Source organism: Anarhichas minor, unplaced genomic scaffold (genome assembly GCF_050575085.1).
Source record: "Anarhichas minor isolate MPS153535 unplaced genomic scaffold, ASM5057508v1 ptg000003l, whole genome shotgun sequence".
Lineage (NCBI taxonomy): Eukaryota > Metazoa > Chordata > Actinopteri > Perciformes > Anarhichadidae > Anarhichas > Anarhichas minor.
The window spans coordinates 9,790,827-9,815,743 of NW_027466449.1; the positions used below are offsets into that span (position 1 = coordinate 9,790,827).

Sequence of the window (24,917 nt, forward strand, 5' to 3'; positions counted from 1 at the left end):
TTAGGCTGCAAGAGTCTACTTTATTGCATTTGAAATCACAGGGTGACAAAAGTGAAAAATGTTTAACAACGGCATGTTGATTTGTATGCACAACAGAGTGTTTATGCAACACAGTATTACAAACACAGTACAAATGTTAAAAAACAAACACAAAAGAGTTTATCAGTTGCATCATATTCTTGTTTTTTGTATTTATTTTAAATTTCTATTTTTCTCATGGTCCTCAATAAAAAAACAAAAAAAAACACAAGGTTACAGAAACACAAACAAATAAGGCAGCCCTATAACTACAACAAATAATATTAAAAAAAAACTAATAAGGTAAACGGGACATCCTCCCGTCACCTAGCGTTGGTCATTGGTTCAACCCACCCCCCCATCTGAGGAGCAACATGGATCAGAGTGAGGATCAGGATCAGGAGGAGGCGGGGCTCCCTGCGTCGCTGCTCTCACTCACCTGGCGTTGCATCACCATCTCTCGGGCAACGCAGGTGATCTGACCATTAGTCACTGCACCTTGGACTTGGACCCCCGCCCTGAGACAGAGAGAGAGAGAGAGTGAAAAGCTATTCTTGATACTGTATAATAGAAAAGGTGTGACCAGTGTGATTAATTTACACAGGGACAAGTCATAGCCTGCAACCAAACCAGGACTGATTGAATAATCTACATTATGGATGGAGTGACAGTGTTGTGATTATTTGAGGTTTTATAAAATTTTCCCACATCTTAGAAAAGCATTTTTAATTCCAGAACCTGTCTGACACTAATGGCTCTTTTAGTGAGTTCAAAAACAAACATACTATTATGTTCAACATGTTGTCATATTGTTTATCACTAATGTAATAAGTTAGATGACATAATGACAAATGCCAGTTCAACCAGTTTAAGCTCGTACACCGGACAAACCGGAAATCAACCCAAGAGCACTCAGACATGTGGATAGTAGGAGAAAGAGAGAGAACTGACAACCTTGTGGTTAAAGGACAACACACCCTACACATCGAACCACTAACTCTGACCCCTGCCAGGTTGGATCAGTGGCAGCTTTATTTAACAAAATGTACAAAGCTGACTTATACTTACTTCTGCTGTGCCTCCTCAGTCAGTGGGGTCATCCCCTGCTGCTTCCCAAAGAAGAAACTGGACCACCAATGTCCTGAGTCCTGCTTGGGGAGTCCTGTGGAGGCAGATAATGAAGACATGGGTTTATACAGGTAACACAGCGCCTACTGTCCATTTAATTCAACTTTCTCACTGTGGAGTTTGTGTCATTTTGTGTATTCATTTGACATTTTAACACCCCGGGACAGAGTGGATGACAGCAGACTGAACATTACAGCGACCCAATGTGAGTGTGTAGAGTGTGTGTGTTTGAGTTGAGTGTGTGTTTCATCAGCTACACTCCAAAGGGGAGACATGACTCAGCTTTCCCCCTTCAGGGGGGGTGTTATAACACCCTGCTAACAATGTAAACCCTGTAATTAAGTACCACAATGTAATACTATACAGTCTAACATCATATCGTTTCCCTGTTTGTTTCTTTGTTTAATAATGCAAGGCATGTGCATTCCACTGTCTTTGTGTACACACACACACTTCCCCTTTCACCTACATTCGTTTCCAGCACTGTGAAGTGTATCTGTGTGAAAATGTCAGCGCCCTGACACCATTAAAAAACTGACTCAGTGGTTTTCACAGTCAAGCTGCACTGAAACGCTGATCCAGGATTACTGGTGAAGTCAGCAGATTTTAACCGGACCTAAGGGTGTACCAGGGGGCTGAATGATTCTTCTGTTAATACTGACATCTGAATTCTAACCAGAGAACTGAATGGGAGTAAAGAAATCCCTTAATCTTGGCTAATACAGGACTGAAAAGCATGTTTCTGCTGGATAGGAAAAAGCGAGATCAGACCGGGTGTTTTTCAGGATGACTCAACCATAGTCGCTCTGAGGAAACAGTGGTTATGACTTCACCACAGCGATCCTCGAGGTGCCTGAAACTGAAGCTCTGCCTGCGATATTATTGAGTAACGTCACCATCTTTTGAAACTGTTGCACAAAATGCACACAGGACGTTGACCAGTTGCTCTAACAGACAGAAACATCTGAATCTGTTACAGACACACAATTCCTGAAGGTGTTGAACACAGTGTTCTCTCAAAACAACAAAACCATTTAAATGACTAATTTTTCCGGAGTACACGCAAGTTGTCTTGCGTAATTTCCTGACTCAATTTCTGAAAACTGAGTTTTAACTTCCTATGGAGGCTTTTCCACACTGACAGTGAATATCTGAGGTTTTCTTTAGCATAAAGACTTGAATCTTCTATGTTTGTTTCTGTTTCATGGATACAAACACACACCTGGATGGTGAGGGATGACCTCTCCACTGTACTCCGAACTGCCACACGAGCTGCTACTGGATGTAGAACCGATGCGCCCTGCAGGAGGAGAGAATCAGCAGAAAGAGCGCTGAGCAAATTGTTGATTAAGTCATAGTCAACCAAACTGAAAAGGTGAAAGGTAACAAGTAAAGATTTTATGGATCAGAAGACCTTGATGTAATATCTATCTGTTCCCTTAAAATGAGAGGGGTGACGGAGGGATTCAAATCAATTGTCTTGTTATCAGCCTGTATATCTGTCTATTTTACCTATAAATCTAATATTTGTGATACGCAGGAAATGACTGGTCAGCATTAAAACTCAGTAGAACTCGATTAATGAGTCACGACAAACAAGGAATAGGTTACTTATGCTACAAGTATTAAACCATTGATTCACCCTGAGACATGACTATTTTACCCTGAGCACAGCCCATACTTACTAGTCATCTTTTAAATCAGAAAAAAAAACAAGATGACTCATTACATCTAAACGTCAAGCCATTTAATGATGCCTCATCTCCAGTATAGTCTTGTGTAAAGGGACAAGAGGTCAGTTTGACTCTGTGCACTGGTGTGACAAGGGAATATAAAGGAGAGAGACTCACTTCGGTAGTAGTCAGTGGTCGCCACGAGAGAACCGCCTGCTGGAATGGATGCCATTCTACTGTAGTTGGTCGCTGTATGCTGTGCTTGATGGAAACCTGGAGAGGGAAAACAACAGTATGATCACAACTGGCTGGGATACATTACTCAGCAAAGGATTTGAGACATCTTTCAATACTCCTTTTAAAGACAAGTGCCCACAAAGGGATCCAAGACAGAAATGATGAGGATTCCATAACAGGAGCTTCAAATAATATTTATTATTACCAAGCTACTGTCATTTCATCATAGATGTATGTGCCAATGATCAAGTAGTTGTTAGGTCTATAAACGCCAGAAAGTAGTGAAAAATGGCTGTCATTCAAATGTTTTGTCCAACCAACAGTCCAAAATCCAAAGATATGCATTTACACTCATAGAATCACAGATTTTTTTGGTATTTGTGCTTTAAAAATATTTATTTACCAATAAAATTAATGTAAATTTTTTTTCTATCAATATACTATCTGATTTATTACCTAATCCTTTCAGATCTAACAAACATAATGTATTATGAGAGAGATATAGATATATATATATAGATATATATATATATATATATATATAGTAGTTACATCATTTCATTCCCTGTGTTGTAAAATGTCAAATAAATTAAACTTATAACCATGTAATACTATACAAGGCTGCAACTAATGAATGGTTCCTAAATCGTTCATATAACATGTAAGAAACCACTAACAGGCATGTGTTTCACAGTTTTGCTTGATAAATGTCTTAAACAGATGATTGATTTATCAATTAGTAAACTAATCCTTTCAACACTGAATATATACCAGAAAATGTGACAAAAGAAATCATAGAAAAACATCCTGGACTCCAGCTGTTATGCAGAAAAACAAACAAAACACGGAGGATTCGAACAGGAACATGAACACAAATAAAGTGTATATCAAAACTGCTCCTGTCTCACGTGCAAAAATACATAATGTAGAAAACCAGAAGGTTTTTTTTTTTTTTGCTGGTTCACATCCTTCATGTAATGACGTCACCCCATGTTTTGCAGGGTCTTGTTTACATGAGATGGTCACTGCACCAAACCGACATTTTGACGTTATTCTGTACCATGAAAAATAAATAAACAGTATAATAAAACCATCATTTAAGAAGGACGGGTTGCTACATAAAAGGCTGTCTTAAAGGGAATAAGATAACACATCGTAAAGATGGACCCTTTATCTCTGGTAACGGGGACATTTTGTCTCCAACGAAGACAAAAACAAAATCTCAACAGTCTGTTCACTTCAACGATGTCAGTTACAACAGTTTATGAGTCAACACCACCGGTAACATGACCTTTGGTATTCTGTGAATGAAACAACATATATAACGACAAAAGGACGACATACATAACGTTTATTATTCTAGGTTATAGAAATAAACACAACAAAGACTCTGTGACAGATGCTGTTATGACAAGCTAGCAGTAGCTCGCCCCACCAGCCAGAAAGGGTACATTTTAACCCAAAACACGACATTTTCATAAGACTATCCAAGTAGGTTTGTTACTGAAACCAAAGGAGATTTCTGCCATCAACGGCTTTCAGGAATGCAAACTTGTCTCCTCCTCACCGGCACCAGAATACTGTGTTAGCACCATTTTATAACCCGGGGATACCCTCAACGTACCTCTTTAGGGACCCAAACGTGCTCGATGTTCCGTAGCACCCAATTCAACTCAGTCTGGCGAGGCTGGGGCAGTAAACGCTAGGCGACGGGACCCATTGGAACATAAGAGTTGGGTGAGTGTAACCTCCAAGGTCCGACAGGATGTCAGCGAGGCTTCTTGTTGACTGCATCGGTCAGCTCGCGACTTTATAGCACGGGGTTGGTGACGAAGCAGTCAAGGGGGCGGGGCGTATAAAACAGTGACGACAAATAATGAACTACAGAAATAAGTAGTACCAAAGGTCAGAGCTTAAAAATCATTCTTTTATACGTTTCCAAAAGAGATGGAAGGGTAATACATTAAACTGCAGGAGGCTATGATTTATAAAATTAAATGTATTTCCCGTCATCAGGATTGTAGGTGCCGCTTTATTTCATTTAACAACTTTTTTTGAAGATCTTTTTCCAACTCGTCAATGAATGTGATTAAGTATCGTGTATTGTGTGTGTAAGTATTGTGTCGCACACAATTTTTCAATGATATATATTCATCATATTTTATCAGTGTAATAACAGTGTTTCAAATTATAGTGCAACGAAAAAAAAGCATTTTTTTTACAAATTCTGAAAAATAAAATAATAAAAATAATACTTTTTTTTTTTTAAAACAAGATGACTCACAAAGTTTGGGTTGTTCTTTTGTATTTCAAATGTAATGTATTTTATTTTGTAATTTCCTTTTCTTTTTTATAATGCAATATATCTAATTTGTGTGATTCAAACTTCCGTTTTAGTTTCCATGTTTCCCTGAAATTCACCAAAATTCAGTGACTTTATTACAGTTGACTAACTACAGAGACATGAGCACTAAGCACCGTACGAGGAGCTCCCCCTTGTGGTCAAATCCATAAATTGCACCAAACTGAAAATTCAATATAGTAGGCTTAGATAGAGGGCTACATACATGTCAAGTTTATCTTTGTTATTTGTGTAGAAAATCATCTTTTGCCATCCCAGTTTCAAGTTATTTATTGTCACATGCACAACAACAAGCCTACAGAGTCAGTGTGACAATCAAAATGTAAGATCTGTCTCCCTACATTATTTTCAAAACAGTAAAACATATAAATAAATATCATACTGTGTCGTTTGTAGGTAAACCTTATATGTGATTTACAGTCCACCGATCTGATTAGTGACTCTACTTTGTTACTATAATGGTGGACAAAACTTCTTGACGTTGTCGGCAGGATTCGAACCTGCGCGGGGAGACCCCAATTGATTTCTAGTCAATCGCCTTAACCACTCGGCCACGACAACCGTACCGTCTATTACTTCCTAGAACTATATGACGTCACGTGACTATCAAATAGTTAGAGAGTCGAGAGAGACACACTGGTGTGGATGAAAGAAAACCCTTTTAATATTTAGATAATAATCCAGAGGTCGGAGAAATACTCAGGTCTCTACTTAAACGTAAAGTAGCAACATAAACGAAATACTGTTACAAGTAAATCATGTACAGACGTATTGTTAAATCAAAACTGAAAATTTGGATAATAAAGACGTCAGTATTGTGTTGAGTGTTTACTTTCCACTATGATGCATGGCGCATGTGTGTCCCTGGTGGTCTAGTGGTTAGGATTCGGCGCTCTCACCGCCGCGGCCCGGGTTCGATTCCCGGTCAGGGAACTACTGTTTTCCTGTTTGAACTTAATACGACTAAAAATGTATCCATTTGAAGTCGTTACCGGATATTTTACACCATTTATTAATCCCTTGTTACAGTACACACCAATTGCAACATGATGCATCATTCTACTATTACCAAAACTTATAAAGGTACCACAGATGCTGACATAAAAACCAATGGTGTTTTTTGTTGTCATCATAGATGAAGACTGAACTTAATGACAAGTCTTAACACATCAAAAGATATAATTTAAGTAACCCAAGGCTACTACGCTTTTCTTTAAAAAGTTCCCAAATTATTGAATGTTACTTTGTGCCGATCATTCAATTAGTAAGAAATGCTGTTTCAGAGCACAGACCGGTCTGTTTGACGCCTCTGAAACGACCATAAGCTAACTAAACAACTAAAATTAAAAGACAAAAGTTCGAGAAAAATAAAAAATAAATAAAAATAAAAAACGACATTGACCAAACACTACTCATTAATTTAAAGGAATGCTTTATTGATATCCAAACATATACAAGAAAACCAAATAATTAATTCACCATAATCGTCCAAATCTGATCCCTTTTGATATTCTACATCAGTTAGGCCCAGGACCTAAATAAAGCTTAAAGTACTCTACTGTCCTCCAGCCTCTGGCACTGATGTGCTGCACTTCCCATTGGCACCCAAATCAAAAGAGCATCTTTTTCTATCCAGCACATCAATTCTGAACTAAATGACTTGAGATTTACATTTCTTGTAGTGTGCATCTGTGTTTTCCACTCCAATGAGATTCAGAGGCATGAAGAGATTTTGTAACAGATATTTAGGTATTGGCAACTTGTTTTTTTGAAAGTGATGGCAAATTATTTGTACAAATACCAAAAGGAAAACCAAAAGAAAAACAGAACAATTCACCTAACAGGAATATATTAACTAGAAAAATGACCAACACAAACAAAAACAAGAAGATACACTTATGATACACTGGCAGTTATGAAGCCGGGGGGGGGGTGTTTATAAGCTGTGTGCATTTTCATTCAATGGATGTAAGTTTTGGCGGAAATCATTTAATGTCGTCAAAATATAACAATTCATGTTCATCCATTTCTATGGCCTCAATAAAACACATTGGCATTTGGAGACATTGTACCGAAGCTGAGCCAGGAAACAAGAGCAACATTTTGTAGTCGGCAATGCGAGAGGCAACATTGAAACACCTTCAGTGCAAAATCGACCACGATCAGCATCGATAGTAATCAACCTTCTTGTTTTTCAGGTTCAGGAGAAAAGTGCGGCGCTGCACAACATTTCTGAGGCTGTGTGGTATGTAAGAGCTTGTTTTATCACTACAGGTGCACGACGATAAGAGCAACAGTGATCTTGTACAAAAGGTGTGCGTTAGTTTGGCCTCATGCAGAGTGTGCGAGTAGGGCATTGAGTAGCACCTGATGTGTGTTAACAGGAGTGCATTAAGGGGCCGTTAGCAAAGTCTCCTCTAATGGCAGCGAGACGGTTTTATGACACATTTTGTGGCCGGTCAAGACTCTAAATATTTAAATGCCAACTCTCCTTCCTTCAATCAAACCAGTCTGTACAACAAAAAAAGAAAAACAAAACAAAACTTTTCTACCAGCAGAATTATAACAAGTGAACCATTTAAAGTGAGTAAAGCTGATAGAGAAGCGTCGACATTCACCGGGTAATGTACAAAGCAAAGCATCGTCTCACATCGAGTTCTGAATGTTGAAAGGATCATTTTAACTTTTTGAAGTAGTGTTGTATGAGGTACCTTGTTGTCAGAGGTATCAGTAGACGGGCAGCTCCCGTGTTTTGAGAGGTAAAATGATGGTCTGTGTGATGGAAAGGTAAAGCAGTGAAAATATTCTAAAGATATCGTACATCGAAACCCATATTGATTTCTTTGAAGTGTCTAAAATACGTCCACAGCAGTACATTGCTTTGCTCCCGTGCTGATACTCTGGCCTGTTTCTCCAAATTGGGGGCGTGCCGATCGCCATCTACTGTAGTACTACACACTCATACAACCACACTTCAAAACACCTAAACGATCCCTTCAACAACAGGAAGGGAACTACAGTCAAACCAGGGGACAAAGAAGCAAAGTCAAAGTGGTTTCAAAACGTTGGAGGTTTCAGTCTCACTTGGCGAATGGCGGCGTTAACGCGCTGCAGAGATCAAACCATCACGGTACACTTCCGTCAAATTAAACCATTTTGATTATGTTCTTTCTCGTCCGATTAAAACCCAGGCGGGTGCAAAACAACTGCAGCTCATTAATGAGTCAGTTTCACAAACATTTTAACATTTTTTCAGATCACAAATGTACTTAAAAGAGAAACAAAACTCCTGACAGAAGGAAACCCTCATGTCTGTGAAACTGACCCATAGTTTTTCTTTTTACGTTTGTTTAGCCTTCCCCTGACTTTTCCTTAAACCTCCTAACCTGATCACTACCGTTCGGCAGCATCAGAGACAATATATTTACTCATCTATATTTATACATATTGATAAAAGTTATGTAAAAACATTTTTGCAAAGCAGTGTAAAATAGTTTGTAATACAAAATGGTTTACGGTTGTTTTTTTTTCTTCCTGTTTTTACATCCTGTGGGTGTTCTTAGGGTGTTACGCGAGACCTCGGACTTCTTTGCGTGGTTCGTACGGTACAACTGAGATGAGATATGCACATGCATGTAGCAGTAGAAGGTCTACGTGGAGTGAGAATGTGCTGGATCCCCCTCCCCACGAGTAAAACCACTAACCTCCAACCATCCGCGCAGCTGTGAAGAGAACTCTGTACAAGTTAGAGAGACAATATATGGAGATACTGTGGTGACACCAGCATGTGCTCACAGCGTGAATGTAGGATTTCAAGTACATGAGAGCACTCAGAAACAAGAAGACAGAAATAGTAGCAGTATAAACCACCGTCTTGCTCCTCCACCTTCAGTCTGTAGATACCCGCGCTCTAAACTGACTGACGCGGCATCTTAACAAACACCCAAACCCAAAGATAAATGTGAAGTTCCTCATTTAGTTTAAGAGCCTGACTCTTAATAATGCCTTTTACCCTTGTTTTTTAGCCAGGGGATTTGCTGAAACAGGTGAAAGAAGGTGTGTGAAAAGTGCAGGAGACAACAGTTTTGACTTATTTGGACTAACGAAGGAGTGTGGGTCTAACTGGGGAGGAAGTAGAGGCGAGGGGGTGGGGGAGGAAGTAGAGGCGAGGGGGTGGGGGAGGAAGTAGAGGCGAGGGGGTGGGGGGGGGGTGGGGGGGGGTGGGGGGTGGTGATGTAACAAAGCACGGTCTGTAAATTATTCAGGTTTAGACATCAACAAAACATTTTCCTTTTCCTCAGCAGCAAGGCAGAAGAATGGAAGCTGTGGGACCAGCATCCCACCTCAAACCAAACGAGTTCTTCACAACCCGCCCCGGCTGCTTCCACAGACCCCCCGAGGCAAAGTGTGAGCGGTGGCGAGTTGGTGAGCTGGAGGGTCAACGGTCAGGGCCGACTCTGCGATGTGAGGCGATTAACAGTACAGTCTCAGGTCGTGAGGAAGGTGGCAGCGAGGAGGAGGAAGAGGAGCAGGGATGCATTCAGAAGGACGGGTTCTCCTGAGTGGGGGTGGTGTCGGTGGGGGAGACGGCCTCCCCGTTATCTCTGGGGCCAACAACCTTGTCCTGAGGAGACGAGAGAGAGAGGAAGGAGACCAGAGTGTTATTGATCGTCTGCATTATACACCGACTCAGTTTCTCTTTCCTGTCGGGAAAACATTTAAAATCCATCAGCGTGTCATGAAATCCATAATACACACTGCAGTTAAAAAACAACAAAGGGAGGCACATACCCATGTAAAAGGGTCTAGCAGAAATCTAACAGTACCATAAATCACATTTATTTTACCACAATAACCCAAAATCTGTTTTGTTCTGCAATTTTTTTTTTAGGTTTCAAAAACCTCAATGAAAACTTTTTGGTTAATTTATCAAACCCAAGAACCTTCTTAATATAAAATAACTGTTATTTGTATGTACAGTAAGGCAACATGATGCAAGGGGAGGGCTGTGGCACTAAAAAGTGATTTGAATCCGACAACGACACGGAGAAAGAAACCGTATGCAACGTGGACCCGACGGTCTGCTCACCTTCAGGTTCCCCATTCTATCCTCAAATGACTTGAAGGTTGCAGAGTTCCTGCAGAACAGAAATACGAGGTCATATTACAAAAAAAAAGAAGTAAACGCAATGAAAAAAAAGAATTCATGGTTAATAATCTGTAAAGAAAGCAGAACCATAACAAGCATCAACAGATGAACAGCACAGAGACCAACAGCAGCTGTGCAGGCACAGAGTACTGCAGGCACAGAGTACTGCAGGTACAGAGTACTGCAGGCACAGAGTACTGCAGGTACAGAGTACTGCAGGCACAGAGTACTGCAGGTACAGAGTACTGCAGGCACAGAGTACTGCAGGCACAGAGTACTGCAGGTACAGAGTACTGCAGGTACAGAGTACTGCAGGCACAGAGTACTGCAGGTACAGAGTACTGCAGGCACAGAGTACTGCAGGCACAGAGTACTGCAGGTACAGAGTACTGCAGGCACAGAGTACTGCAGGCACAGAGTACTGCAGGCACAGAGTACTGCAGGCACAGAGTACTGCAGGTACAGAGTACTGCAGGCACAGAGTACTGCAGGCACAGAGTACTGCAGGCACAGAGTACTGCAGGTACAGACAGTAATGTGTGTTACACTGACAGTTAGACGGAAGCAGTACAGTGAGCAGGTTTGTGTGTTACTTTACCTCATGGCTGGCATACTTATAGAGTGGCGAATGGAATAGTTGCTATTTTGTAAGCATTAAAGAGAGGAGACAGAAGTGCAAGTGTTATAAAGAAAGTAGTCACACACACACACGTGCACACACACACACACACACACACACACACTAACTAACTAACATAATGCAGATCAACAATTCCTTCAAAGAACTACAGTTTTGTTTAAGTAACAGCAAAGGATAACGAGCTTCTTTAATCTATGTGCTGGGGACTAAATGAATTGAGGGAATCTAAAGTAAGAAAATAATAGAGCAGGTTGGAAAAAAAACAAGTCAAAGTATAATTAGCAAAAATGGCTTTAAGCTTTAAGTTAAAAACAATTTCTGTAACAAATTTCCTTGAGTGTGAGCAAACTGTTAGATGCTCTAACCGGGCGTGTTAGTCTTACCTAAAGGAATTAGAGAAAGGTAGAGCTCTGCAGGTCAAACCAAGGCAGCAATTTAAAAACAGGGAGGGGAGAGAGAGCGTGAGCCAGAAGCAGCATCAAGACACAAACCAGCAGCAGTAAACAGGGACCACACACACAGCAGGGGCATCAGGAATGTTAAGACTCTGCTTCTGCTTTCTTATCTCCACACTAATGTCATTTTAGTTTGTGGTTACTCCGAGTCGTTGACTACGCTTCTTGAAAAGGTCGGCGTTGCAATATTTGCTCATATCCCAAAACCTGTTGATATCCAAGTCCTTCATAAAGCTGACCAGTAGGCGCGTTTCTCCCTCCGACCAGAAATGTGTGCTTTTCTTTTGGGTATGCATCTCTACTCCAGCGTTACAAACTATTGGCTAGTTGGTCTAGTCGGAATAATAGTGGAATATGAGTGTGCATGTAAGACGTAGTCACTGACGGAGGCCTAACAAGCTGAAATAACATTTTCCGTTATCCAGCTGTGAGATAAAATTAAATGAACAAAATGGGGACATTTAGAAAAAGGAAATACGACAACATCGGAGTACAACTTCTGAAGATACAGAGGAACGAATGAAAAACATGCAACATGCAGGGACGGACACAATGCAGACACAGAGTAAACCAGGTAAAAACTGCTGAAATATGCCGTTAGTGGGACAATGACTGAAAAAGGTAAACACACAAACACACACACACACACACAAACACCCTTGCATAAGGAGCCAATGTGAATGTTGAAATGGAAACATGAACGTTAGTACAGACAGTTGTGTGAGTCAACAAGGCGGAGATGTTAGATGTGAAGGACTCAGTGGTTAGTGCATGTGTGACCTGGTCTGTACAGTTGGAAGTAAAAACCCGACACAAGTGTGATTTCAGGGTGACAAAGTTAACGTTACAGGGACGGTCCAGCTATTTTAGAAGAAGCCATCGAAGATGCAGTTTTACATTCAAGTGGCTCAAATTCAAATTTAGCATCTGAGACTTTACTTCCAAGACGTACCAGTGGATCTTTATTTCAAAAGAAACAGTTCCCGTGTAGATGGAATACAAACACGATCATGTTGAACCACCCCTTAAGTTAGTGAAAGGACGATTCAGGCTATAAAGCTGTGAAATTAAATACAACAAATGTAATTCTAACAGACACCAGAGTCTGTTAGAGTCAGTTCTGCAGATTATCTACAGCTACTGGTGAAGGTTAGTGGACATGAGAAGCTGACGACTAGTCTGTACAATAAGACAAATTCAGCGCCACAAGAAAAAAAGAGCGGAGTGTCACGGTCACCAAATTTTCAGCTGGTTTCAAACTGTTTGCTACGTTTCTCATCCTGGTTTTGTAGCAAAGCAACGTACTGCTGTGGACGGGGGCAGCAGCAATGAGTATTTAGGCCATTTCAAATAGACAATATCAGTGTAAGTGCACGCTATATCTTTTACAGTCAGACAGCCCTCGTCCATCGGTTAGTTTGTTTGTGTTATTGTGTGACTTCTGTGCTTAAAAAGGGTTATTTTGAATTCACCAAAGTCAAATTACTGTTTTTGTCAAAAAGAGTCTGTAGCTTTGAAGAGAGCACAGATGTATACAACAGCTTCAGCTCCCTGTCAGAAAGGGCCGTCTGACTGGAAGGTAAAGCGGTGAAAACGTTCGGTGAAAAATACAGCACACACTTACACCGATGTAGATTTTTCTTTGACTAAAATATGTTTTGCTTCTGCCCTCAGCACATTTTATATTTGATCTTGCCATGTTTTCAAACGTTCTAATCTCATTTTTTCACCTTGTTGATCCAGACTTAATATAGACCTATTGTATGATATGCAGGCCTGAGATCTTTCCGTTTCAACACGGTCCACTCGGCTCATTTGTTCTTGTATCTTGGCCAGAGTGTCGGAGCGACTGTGCAGTGTCATACCTCATGTCGCCCAGTCTCTTGCTGAGCACAGTGCCCACTGTGGTCAGAGCTGCACTGGTCTTCTGTCCCGCCTGGGAGAGAGTCTCTTGAGTCTTTTTGTATCTGCAGAAGAGAGGAGGATGGATGGAGGGAACAGGAGAATGGAAAGAGAACAATGGAGAAAATAAAAAGGAGAACAGATGGAGTGGAATGGAAAGAAGATGTGGGATGGCAAAAAAAAAGGACGGAAAAGAAAGAACATGGCGGGGAGAAAGAAGAGATGGAGAGAGGAAAGAAAAGATGACAGACGGCGAGCAGAACGAAACGAAATGGAGAAAAACAAGGTCGATGAAAGAGAGGGGAGGGATGGTAAAAAGAGAGAGTGGTACATTAGACCAAACCAATAGAGCACAGAGAACACAAACCGACTTAAGTTAGTGCTTCATCCCTCAAAACAAGTCCAGTAGTCACCACCCCGATGGTTAATGTTCACACAGAAATACAGTCACAGGCATTTAAAGGCTGGAGCATCAAAAAGAAGAACCGCCAGCCTCCGGTTTCTATTTGCTTTTTAAAAAAAAATCAGCTCTATGGATATGATTTGTATTGTGATATTAAAGATAAGATCATGTTAAATGGAACATGTCGCTGTGATATAGTCACACTTTTAATGTTTAAACATTTGAAACAAAATGTTCACTCTTTCATGCATGTTTATTCACAGACTTTAACTGTGTTGCAGAAAGCTGAAAAGCTTCCATTATTCCAAAGCTCCTGTAATTTTGAGTAACGAGTAGGCAACATGAAAACAGAACAGATGGCCCAACCCTTGTGCATGATTAGTTTACATAACATCTTCCACCAACCACACCTAAAGACTAAAGTGTTTAAAGCCGTCAAGTCTGCCGTCAACAGCTCCAAACAAGTTTAAGAACAGCCTTGCGTGTGGTCTCTGCAACTAACAAATTGTTAAATTTTCTTCTTTAAAAAAAAAAAAAAAAAAGAAACTTTGGCCTCAGTGGTTTTTTGGCCATATCTCTCAGCCCTAACTTGAGGTCTGGTGAGAAGCCTTCACACCGACACCACTACTGGTGGTCACAGCTGCAGGTATGTTTTTCAACTTTGTGTTAAGTGGCTCTTTAAATTCAAACCGACCGCGAGTAACTTTAAATCTAAGATTGATTTACATATTATAGAGTCTCTGTTCAAAGAAAAAGTTAATTCAATCATTCAGAAATACACCCACAGAGGAGGAACAGTTAGCATTGGCTCTCTCCGGTGCTTATGCTATGCCCAGTTAAGACAAGTTAGCTGCTTCACAGCTCCACTTTCACAATTAATACACAGGCATGGTGTGACAAACCGTAGTGGATCAGTGAGCCATGAAAATACATTTAAAAAATGAAATAGTAGAGAGTCAAATACATCCAAACTGGCAAAAGCTACCAACAGGCTGAAGCACCGTCTGTATGGCCACACAACGAACATAAACACACATCTTGGGTAAAAGCCAACGTCATGATCGGCTGATCCAAACACACACACACACACACACACGCACACACACACACACACACACACACACACACACACACACACACACACACACACACACACACACACACACACACACACACACACACACACACACACACACACACACACACACACACACACACACACACACACACACACACACACACACACACACACACACACACACACACACACACACACACACACACACACACACACACACACAGCAGATGGTTCACAGAGGCCGAGCAAACACAGTTTTGGAGATAAGCTAGTGTGGCTGAATACCAACGCTCACCACGGTGTCACTCAACATGGCTGACCTTCCACACCAAAGGACCACTTACTGGAGTACTTGCTCTTTCAGCATTTTAGCAGAACTAATTTAACAGCCACTAACAGAACCAGCACCCTCGCAACAGCAAAACAGAAGAAGAAAGGATGGATAGTCAATACATTAAAAAACAAAAAAGAGGAAAAAAAACTCCCCGCAAAGCAAACTTAAAGAAACCTTAGCTCGTCTACGAAAATAAAAAGGAGAACACAAAAAAGAAAGGGGTCAACTCACGCTTCAGAGTGGGAAATGTCATCCAAAGTGGCTGAGGCAGACAGATATCTGAAGACACAACGGCAGGATAATGACACAGGGGGAGAGGCACACACTCTCAATACAGTACAGTAGATCACAATAGAGTTCAGTAGAGGTACAGTGTCAGCTTCAACAGACTCCTAACCCCTGGTTTACTGATTGGATTTGAAGGTTCTGGTGGACGTCTTTTAACATTTAAAGCCAACTTTGCTGGTGAACGTTTTTCTTTTAAAAAGGAGTGTAGAGGAGAAATAACAGCATTAGACACAACACAACTTAAAATCATAGGAGGTAACGTGAACAAACAGTCGCAACCAAGCAGGAATTCAGACTTAACGAATGGGCAACATTATTGAAATATTTTGGCATCCTTCTTATCAGTTTATTGCAATTAAAGCACAGAAAAATCTGTTTATTTTGGGATCATACTACTGTAGTAAACCAGCCTCCAGACGATGTTATTAACAGACAGGACGTTTGGTTTTCCAACGTATCTGAGAAATCCACAACATGTACATAACAAATCAAAAACGTATTAGCACCAAAAAGGTTAACAGACCAAACAGCAGGCAGAACAGCCCGCTCATGATTAGTAACAAAGCTTCATCTCACACACACGCATGCACAGTCCGGCCTGTACGCTGTCTAGAAAAAGAGAGGAAGTGTGTTTGTGCCAACTTCTCTTTAAAACAATAGAGCCGATAAGGAAGCTCAGCCAACACAACACAAGAATGACAGGAAGTCAAACTGTGCACTCATCTGGTGGAGGCTTTGAAACATAAGACTCCTGATCCAAACACCGTCTCACTCAACACAGCCAGCAGTGTAAACATATATATACTCACACACATATATACATATTTAAGATATTCTACTGAAGGAGCGGGTCAATAACATTCCAGAGATTTCTTTCCAGCTCGTGTGCATATTTACATCACCACATTTATAAAAATAACAAACAATCGCATGTCCTGTCTTTTTTTTTTTTTTTTGCAATAATTACTGTCATTATATACTTCTTGTTTTAATAGTTTGCAATCACTATTATGTAGTTATATTACCTTCTGCATATTAGTCTCGTCTTCCGTTTTACAGCGAAATTTTAACATTAATTAGCAAATATTGGCCGAGGATGATCGGAGGCCGATAAATTGGAGTACCGTCAACGATGACCTAATCAAAACGCAGCAAATAAGACGTTTACAACATAAAACATGCAAACTTCAGCACCTCTGACTGGACAGAGCTACGAAATGCGGTGCAAAGCTTATTGAGTTGATAGAGTATAACAATTAGTTTTCAGGCATACATATGAGCAACTTTATTCGCTATAATTTATTTGATGCGATTCTTACACATTTTGTTTCAATAAAAAGGAAAATCCTTTCAGTCAGAGTTTTGCCAGATCTCTCATTTGACAACAAAAGCCGAGTAAAACACAATATAAGTAAATGACGACCGCTAGTTTGAGGAAAGCTTGAGAGCTTGTGTTGTATTGACTGAAACCGACATCCCAGTGGGACATTAGTGGAAAATACTTGTTACGTACTGAGGGAACTACAAGTCTAGGTGGAATACACAGGTGGCTAAAGGGAAGGTGGTGAGGTTTACGTTCTCCTTCGCCTGACATTCTGTGGCATAAGTTGTTGTTTGATTTTGACTGTGATGCTAATGAAGCACACTTAACAGACTTGAAAATCGAGTACAACAGCTGACTGACTCCACCCACTCTAGATTTCATGGCAACCTACTCTGTGTCTTTGCATCTTCAACGTATAATTCATAACCCATTTGTTTAGCCCAGTTCAGCTCTCTGGATATCAGATATCATGTTACAGAGCAAAACACCATGTCCTTCTCTTCACCTCCCTTCCTTCCTCCCTCCATCACATTCCTTTCCTCCCACTTGTTCCTGCAGCAGCAGTTCTGCCCGTCTGGTCTCCAGGCACGACCGGGCTGCCTTCATGTGTGTGTGTGTTCATGTCGTGGGTGAGAGACACAAACGCACACTTTTCCTGTGCTGTACTTGGCATTGTGTGTGAAGGCCTGAACCAAGACTAATGCGCCTGCCTGCTCGCGTTTCTGCTACTCTAGGCAAATATGTAATAATCCACAATTCTTCTGGCTCTGTGAGCAAACGCATGACTGAAAACCCAAGACAAAGAGAGAGAGAGAGAGCGAGACAGAAGTGTGTGAGCGGACATGCAAGTCTATTTCTGTGTGTAGAACAAACACGCCATCCCAAGATCAGTGCACCTGCTGCTGTTTGTGAAGGCGTGTAGATGTGTGTAAAAGTCAAGAATAGTGTCAGCAGTCAGTTTAGGCTAACTAGCCGAGTGAGCTTGCCAATCCAGTTCCTATCAGGAGGCAGCCACATGGAAAATTCCATCAGATCTCGCAGCAACAGAAGCAGAAAAACCCACTTAGTGCGTCTCTCGCCGACTGCAGAGTCTGGATTCTTTAAGCAGCCGTACAGAAACACGGTCAAAATAAATCTCCACCTCAAACCAACTCCTAGGGAGACTTTATCTACTCGAGAGTTTATTAAAAGGTGAGACAGACATGGAAACAATGGTCCCCCTTCAGATTGAGTTCCTATTCATATTTAACTCCTAAGTCCATACCAAGTTTGATTTAATTTTATGAATCTGTATTTTAGATTTCTACCCACATGTATACCCAAGCTAAAGAAGAAGAAAAAAAAAGACATTTTCTATTGTATTTCATATAATAATGTTGAATATTTATGGAGAGGAGTGTCAGCGTGGCTCTGTGTTGGCAGGAGGTTTTAGTACAATAATACTGAAGCTCGGGAAAAGTTTTCAACCAACAACAAGGCGCTTTAGAGCGGCTTTACCATGTTCTGCCCAGGGGCACATCGCCTCCTAATCCCTCAAATCTAGGTAATTACCAATGGGCATCAGCTGAACACTGGTTATTATATCATTACATAATTGCTGCTTGTGCCAATTGACTGTATTTAGCTAATCAGCCCTCAGGCTCAAATCATGATGCAACTATTACCAAAGAGTGGCTTAATGAGTCCGATTTTCAACACACAAATGGTCAATTTGAGCAATCTAGGTAAACAGACAAAAGAGAATAAAACCGTTTGACGATTGTTGTTGCCCCGCTAAATAACCATCAGTGGCCTGATTATACTACAGCAAAGCCTTTTAACTCTAAACCTTTATCTACACACAACTCCTTAGCTCCACCCTTCATCTTACAGCTAAGAACACATCCCTGGGATCGTCTCTAAACGTCAGAAAAGAAGCGTCTGAGAAAATGTTAAATACAGAAGAATGTTGATTTGGAGAGGAAGTAGAGAGGAGGACGTGTGTCAGCACTTCTGGGTGGAAGAAGAGAGGACACCTGACCTCTGGGAGAGGAAGTAAAAACAGACGAATTATACCGATAGGAGGTGGAGACAGAAGAGAAAGACAGAAAAATAACACATTAGGGAAATAAAAAGGCAGAGAATGATAGATAACAGGAAGGTGATAGACAACAGGTCGTAGTTCTACTTATGTGAGCTCCGACTGCCATTAAAGAAACCCTGCCACGTCTCAGCAAACTTCTAAAACAAATCTGATTAGCAAACTAAAAGGTGAGTCACAGGCCAAACACAGAGCAGGTGAATGAGTTATGTAACTGAAGTGGTTAGAACAGAGACACACCAAATCCCACTGCAGTGCTACAAGTGGCGCCACATGTGCAACAGTGTGACAGAGTATCAGACCTGGAAACGCCCCTAAACAGGGTCAAAGAAAACCTGCTGAACTAGGAGTATGAAAATGCACCGAAGACCGTAAAGAAATACTACTTCAAATGTTGACCTCAATCACGTATGAAATATAAAACTAATAACTTGAGCATATTAAGGTACGCTCGTAAAGTCATTCCTTTACAGCATCTCATTCAACACGAGCAAAAAGAATGAACAGACTACAGTTCGTCCTCCAAGCACACACGAAGTTAAACACCAACTGTTGAAATGTAAGAGTTCTCAAACACGGTTAGAAGGTGAGAACGGACGAGGGCCGAGCGTTGAGTAACAGTCAGAGCGTGAGAGAGCAAACAGCGCGGGAGCCCAGACATCAGCGGCGTGCGAGTGGCAAACAGAGACTCACAGATCCAAGCTGGTAACTCTCTCATTCCACTCGCCCAGTTTCTCAGTGGTTCTCACATAGCTAGGAAACAGAAACATGAGGGTGTTACACTGCGGAGGTAAACATCCAGGAGTTTAAAGCAAGCTGGCGAGAGGAGGAAGCCAGGGATAGAAAAAAAAATAAAAAAATCTCAAAGCGCAATTGAAATCTATAGAAAATATGATCTGGAATTACGAAGTCGGGCCATTTGTATAATTCACGTTCTTCAGCTAATGAGAAGTGATCGTACAGACAGATACAGATCATCATCAAGAGTCAAACAGACCTGATCCTGACAAAACACTGAGGTTAGACTTCATTTTTAATGAAATAGAAATGAAGTATATACAACTCTTTGAATACCCAGAGTCCTTTGCAAACCACCAAATGTGCTGAATTATGAACTTGTTTCTAAGCAGAAAATGTCAACGCTGGAACAAGAAAGGGTGACGAGACTCTTTGTAAACAGATATGTGGTTTCATCTTCGTAATCAGTTAAAACAGAGCGACTGCTGTGTTTAAAAAAAAAAAAAATTAAAAAAAACGGTGACTAGCTTGATTAGCACGATCACAGTATCAATGAAAGCATGATTATTACATCTGATAATGCACCTTTGCCTTCAGCTAAAGTCAGAAAACATCCGGATGAGTCACCACATGGTGAAACACTCGGTTATCTCTGTTATCAGAGAAAAAAATGCAGGGAGTGCTGATCTCACTGGACGGTGCTCAAAGTCACTTCTCCTACTTTATTCTTCCATCTTGCTAGAATACTTTTTAATGTGGGCATTAGATATGATTATCCTATTGAAAAGGTAGCCTCAGAGATGTTTTCTATCTTCGACGAGGTTTTCATCCCACCGCTAAAGCTTTGTTTCGACGAGTGCATGGCACCGTAGCGCGCGACTCCGCTGATGGCGCAAGCTCCGAGCGTGCACAAAGACTTTTATGCTCAAAGCGCAGTTTGTTGCATTATTCTCGCCAGAAGGTGTAGAAACCAAATAAACAGTGAAAAACCAAAAAGACAACGAGTGTAACGGTTAAAAAAAAAGCCATTTTTAAGACCTCCCGTTTTTGTCATCGAATATTCAAAAACAAACTTTAGGAGTCGTGATAAGTTGGTGGTGTATATTTATATGCATAGTGTGTATATTCATAACGTTTTAGGCGACTGAAGGACTTGACCAGAAAAATCTAAAATAAAAACCTCTCCAAGAACAACATCATATCTGAGGGACGACTTCCAGTGAGTTTCTGTCTCACGTGTTGAGATAACGCGGTGGGATGAATACATACGCGTTGGAGGTCTGTACGTCTTGCCAGCCCTTGGTGAAGTTCTGCCTGAGTTCGTTGAGCGGGCTGAGGCCCAGCTTCCTCTTCAGCTCAGCTGCGTGTCTCTCTTTGGCCGACAAAACCTGACGCAGGGTGTTGATCTCCTCCTCCACCTAAAACACACAACAGGGACACCAGAAAAAGTTATGTGTGGGGTTTTCCTCTTCATTCACAGCACTCTACACGGCTACAGATTCATATACCACAACGGTGCATGCATTTGTTTTTTTTTATATTTGGGTAGGCATCTGTGGCAGGTGATCCCAAACTTTTGAATGGCAGTAATTTCATGGGTATTTCCCTACAGTAACCACAAGACACATGACTATTCTTACCTCTAGTTACATGTAAACACTGGTGATGTTGGAACATCTGGGCCCTACCTTGGTGAGCTCTGTGCGGAGCTCCTCCGCCTCCTCCTCCGTCAGGCCGGGTGGAAGAGGGTTGGCTGCTGGGTTCGCCACCGCCCCCCCCTCCATCACTTCCACCATTCCCTCCACCGGCACGTCGGAGAGGCTGTCTGAATGATCCACAACAAGGCCCTTGTTAGGAGAGTTCAGGTTGATATCTGGAAGGAGAGCGAGAGAGAGAGAGGGGTGATAGGATAAAGGGAGGGTGAAGAATAGGAGAAGTTAATGGGACCGTGATATGGAGCAGCAGCAGAGGGCTGAACACTTAGATCAGTGTTAAAAGCTTAGAGTGCTTTACTAAGATGCTTCTTCTGTCAGTATCCATTACACACACGCATACGCACACGCGCGCGCCAGGGAAAGGCCAGTGTTGCCAGCAGCAGATATCCGACAGGAAGAGAAAGTGTCAATTAGCGGCGCAGGGAGTTGAACTGCACTCTGGGAAAGTAACTTCAGACCCTTCTGTCTGAAAACAGGAACGCTACAAAACAGTGGACCAAAACAATAGGAGGAGAATAAACTTCCCAAAAAGAACAAAAGACCATAATCTATTCTGGTGTAAACCGTAAGTTCTCAAATATAAGTTGACAGCACAGAGATGCTACTTTTTTTACACTGAAATCTGCCACAGTCAGCATTATTTTGCTAACGATTACAGCTTTCATCATTCACCTGAGGACACAGTCATAATTTTGGCAAAAACAGAAGCTAGTCACAGTCGGCATGGAAGACACAAACAAACTGGAGCTTCAGCCTGAAACCCTGTGTGAAAATAAACTCTTTGCATTTATAGTCCAACATTTATTTGGCAATTGTTACACATATTTATGAGTGCTGACGACTTAATCTGCCAATTTTGTGATTTTTGTGTTGGCACCCAGCATACTCTAAAGACGACCGAGTCGAGCACGCCCGTTCTGTTTGTAGTCCAACATTCAAACACCCATCAGCCGACAATATTGGTTCTAAATTGTTTGATCGGTGGTCTCTATAAATGCCGATCAGATGGCAGAAAACCCACCGCTAAAATGGCTTCACCGGAGTCGTGTCTCTATGAGAAAATAAATAAATAAATAAAGCTACACAATAAATAGATGGCTCCCGGAAGAGTTAGCGGCCACTTTTCCCAGTAAGTCTCCACCACATCAGTTAGTTTAGCTGAGAGGTGGTCAGCTGTGTGTCGGTCTGGCATACTCAGGGTCAGGGTTGTACGATAGTGTGGTGTAACGATGGCAAGAGAGGGTGTGTGTGTGTGTGTCACAATGAGTATGAAATTAGCAGTAACGTTGTAGCTGTGAACATAGCAGTCTGTGGATATATGCTACACACAGCAGACAAACGCGTTGCAATAGACAGAGATTATCAACATCTGCAGGTAGCGCTGGTGACGCCGTGCGATCCAGTCTCAACAATGACATCCGCATTACAAGTTGCTCCACCCTCTAGGTGTATTGATTCAGCCAAGAATGATTCAGCGTGGCCCACAGAAACAAGGCTCATATGAGAACAGAAAAAAATAACATTTCTTCCTGGGATTTGGAGGTCAGTCTCAGATACTCTTCTGTGTGTGGGACATGCCATCAATTAGGGATTTCCTACACTTTCCAGAAGGCCATCTGGTAACCCCCAGAATCAAGTTCTGTTGCATATAGGGAACGATTTGCCTCAAATCCGCTTTGTTTTCCTTCTTTTCCTGCTGGTATGGACGTAGAAAAGTAGACTCTGTGGTGGATCTCTCTTTTGATTTATATGATGATTTAAGGATGGGCTTAAAAAACCTGACGTCAGTGTCATGTGAGAATGCATCAGTTGGGTAAAAGCCCCCCCCCCCCCCCCCCCCCTCCCCCCTCCCCAGCATCATTTAGGGAACAGTAGTGGCAGGATTTGATTTGCCCTTTTTCACTCTAGTTTGTCATGCTTCACGGAGACCATAATCATTTCCTACAAACGCCCATCCTAAGGCACAGCCTGATGAAACATGGCATGATGGCCAGCCACTCACTATTACAAACTATGGGATACAAGAAGTCTCAAGAGGACAACTCTGCAGACATGATGACCTGAAGATACTGAATTAAATCATATCCTCAATTTACCGTTATTGTAGTATTGTCTCACAGCACAGGCTGCCTTTTATTGCTAGCCGTAGTTAAACGTAGCTTCATTTTGACCAGCTACAACGTGAAAAGCAGCGTAAACAGTAATGCATTGAATATCACACAGACAGTCTGCTGCCTAATGAGTACTTTTACTTTGATACTTCAGTAAGATTTTTAACAAAACACTTTTACTTGTATTGGAGTGATTTCACCCTGAGGTAGACTGTCACTACTTTTAATTAAAGTAACTGAGTATCTCTACCACCACTGGCTAAAGATGGAAGTGAAGATCTGTCAATAGAGTGAATAGTGACAGTGATAAAGCAGCAGCTAGCGTGCTAGCAACACCGAGGATGGACGCTCAGTTAGTCAGCAAATCTGACTGAGACATAAAGTGTGATCCAAATTGAATAGACTGACAAACGTGTATTCAGATAAACACGAAGCAGAGGGTAGTTAGTGTTTTACTTTGAAAAGCCACCAATACTAAACTAACTTTAGCTAACGTTTTAGCATTAATGAGCGTCCTTTTGTTTACAAAGATTTAAGCTCAGCTCGTTTGAATTTAAACGCCTGTCAGTCTCACAGATGATATGATGACATTGTTCACTTGTAAACTGAACTAATGTCAGTCGACCCGATGAAATTGTGAAGAGAAGTTTGTGATATTAGCGTTAGTAACACGATACGCCTTCACTTACTCCTGTCAGTTATAGCAGCGGGCCCGTCCTCACGACATCATGTTTTGTGATCTCTAAACATATGGAATCGTTCAACCACACAAACTAGCAACATGATTAAATGAATAGCTACGTGTTGGTAGATTTATTCATAATAACCGTATTCTGTATGCCTAACAAACATTTTACGAATGTCTGAAGCTAAGCTAGACGCTTGCTAGCTTTTTAGCTTGTACGTTACCTTGACTGGCGGGGTCCATTTCGGCGTCGATTTCACAGACCTAGAACAACTTTTTTTTGTTCAAAGTTAACCTCCACGGGTGTGGAATGTGGACAGCAGACTAGTTAAGTGGGCTTTCCACTCGGCGTGTGTTAATCTTCCTGGTTTTAGAGACAGACTCACACTCAACTAAAGTCGTCAATAGGAACTCTAAACAGCCCAACAGCCAGCTCAGCTTAAACGTCTCTTTGTAAAGCTCACGACAACAATCACAGACGTACGTCCGGTACGGAATTTCAAAATAAGATAAAATAAACTTTATTTCTTTTTTAATCCCCAAAAGGGAAATTCACGTGTTGCTGCACAATATACAGATAAATAGGCAAGTACATAT

General features: G+C 41.3%; 2 protein-coding genes and 2 non-coding genes across 6 annotated transcripts; 1 reads left to right on the plus strand and 3 right to left on the minus strand.

The window, feature by feature from the left end:
* On the minus strand, positions 1-4,849 carry ppdpfb (pancreatic progenitor cell differentiation and proliferation factor b). Its single transcript, XM_076097085.1, has 5 exons — positions 4,681-4,849; positions 2,997-3,092; positions 2,369-2,446; positions 1,087-1,180; positions 1-536 (listed from the first exon to the last, which is right to left on the minus strand). Exons 2-5 carry the CDS (start codon positions 3,049-3,051, stop codon positions 416-418), a joined length of 348 nt encoding a protein of 115 aa, XP_075953200.1. The 5' UTR covers positions 3,052-3,092; positions 4,681-4,849; the 3' UTR covers positions 1-415.
* Positions 4,850-5,897: 1,048 nt separating this feature from the next.
* trnas-aga (transfer RNA serine (anticodon AGA)) lies at positions 5,898-5,979 on the minus strand. The gene has a single exon. It is a non-coding gene; the product is annotated as a tRNA-Ser (tRNA).
* A 300-nt stretch (positions 5,980-6,279) lies between these two features.
* Positions 6,280-6,351, plus strand: trnae-cuc (transfer RNA glutamic acid (anticodon CUC)). The gene has a single exon. It is a non-coding gene; the product is annotated as a tRNA-Glu (tRNA).
* Positions 6,352-6,833: 482 nt separating this feature from the next.
* tpd52l2b (tpd52 like 2b) lies at positions 6,834-24,776 on the minus strand. Of its 3 annotated transcripts, XM_076097074.1 has the most exons (8): positions 24,545-24,776; positions 21,498-21,682; positions 21,079-21,227; positions 19,765-19,824; positions 15,611-15,658; positions 13,528-13,629; positions 10,508-10,556; positions 6,834-10,042 (listed from the first exon to the last, which is right to left on the minus strand). In XM_076097074.1, the coding sequence occupies exons 1-8, from the start codon at positions 24,561-24,563 to the stop codon at positions 9,959-9,961; spliced, it is 696 nt and encodes a 231-aa protein (XP_075953189.1). In that variant the 5' UTR covers positions 24,564-24,776; the 3' UTR covers positions 6,834-9,958. The 3 variants fall into 3 exon arrangements, with proteins under 3 accessions (XP_075953189.1, XP_075953196.1, XP_075953199.1); XM_076097081.1 differs by lacking the exon at positions 19,765-19,824; XM_076097084.1 differs by lacking the exons at positions 15,611-15,658; positions 19,765-19,824.
* Between the last annotated feature and the right edge of the window lie 141 nt (positions 24,777-24,917).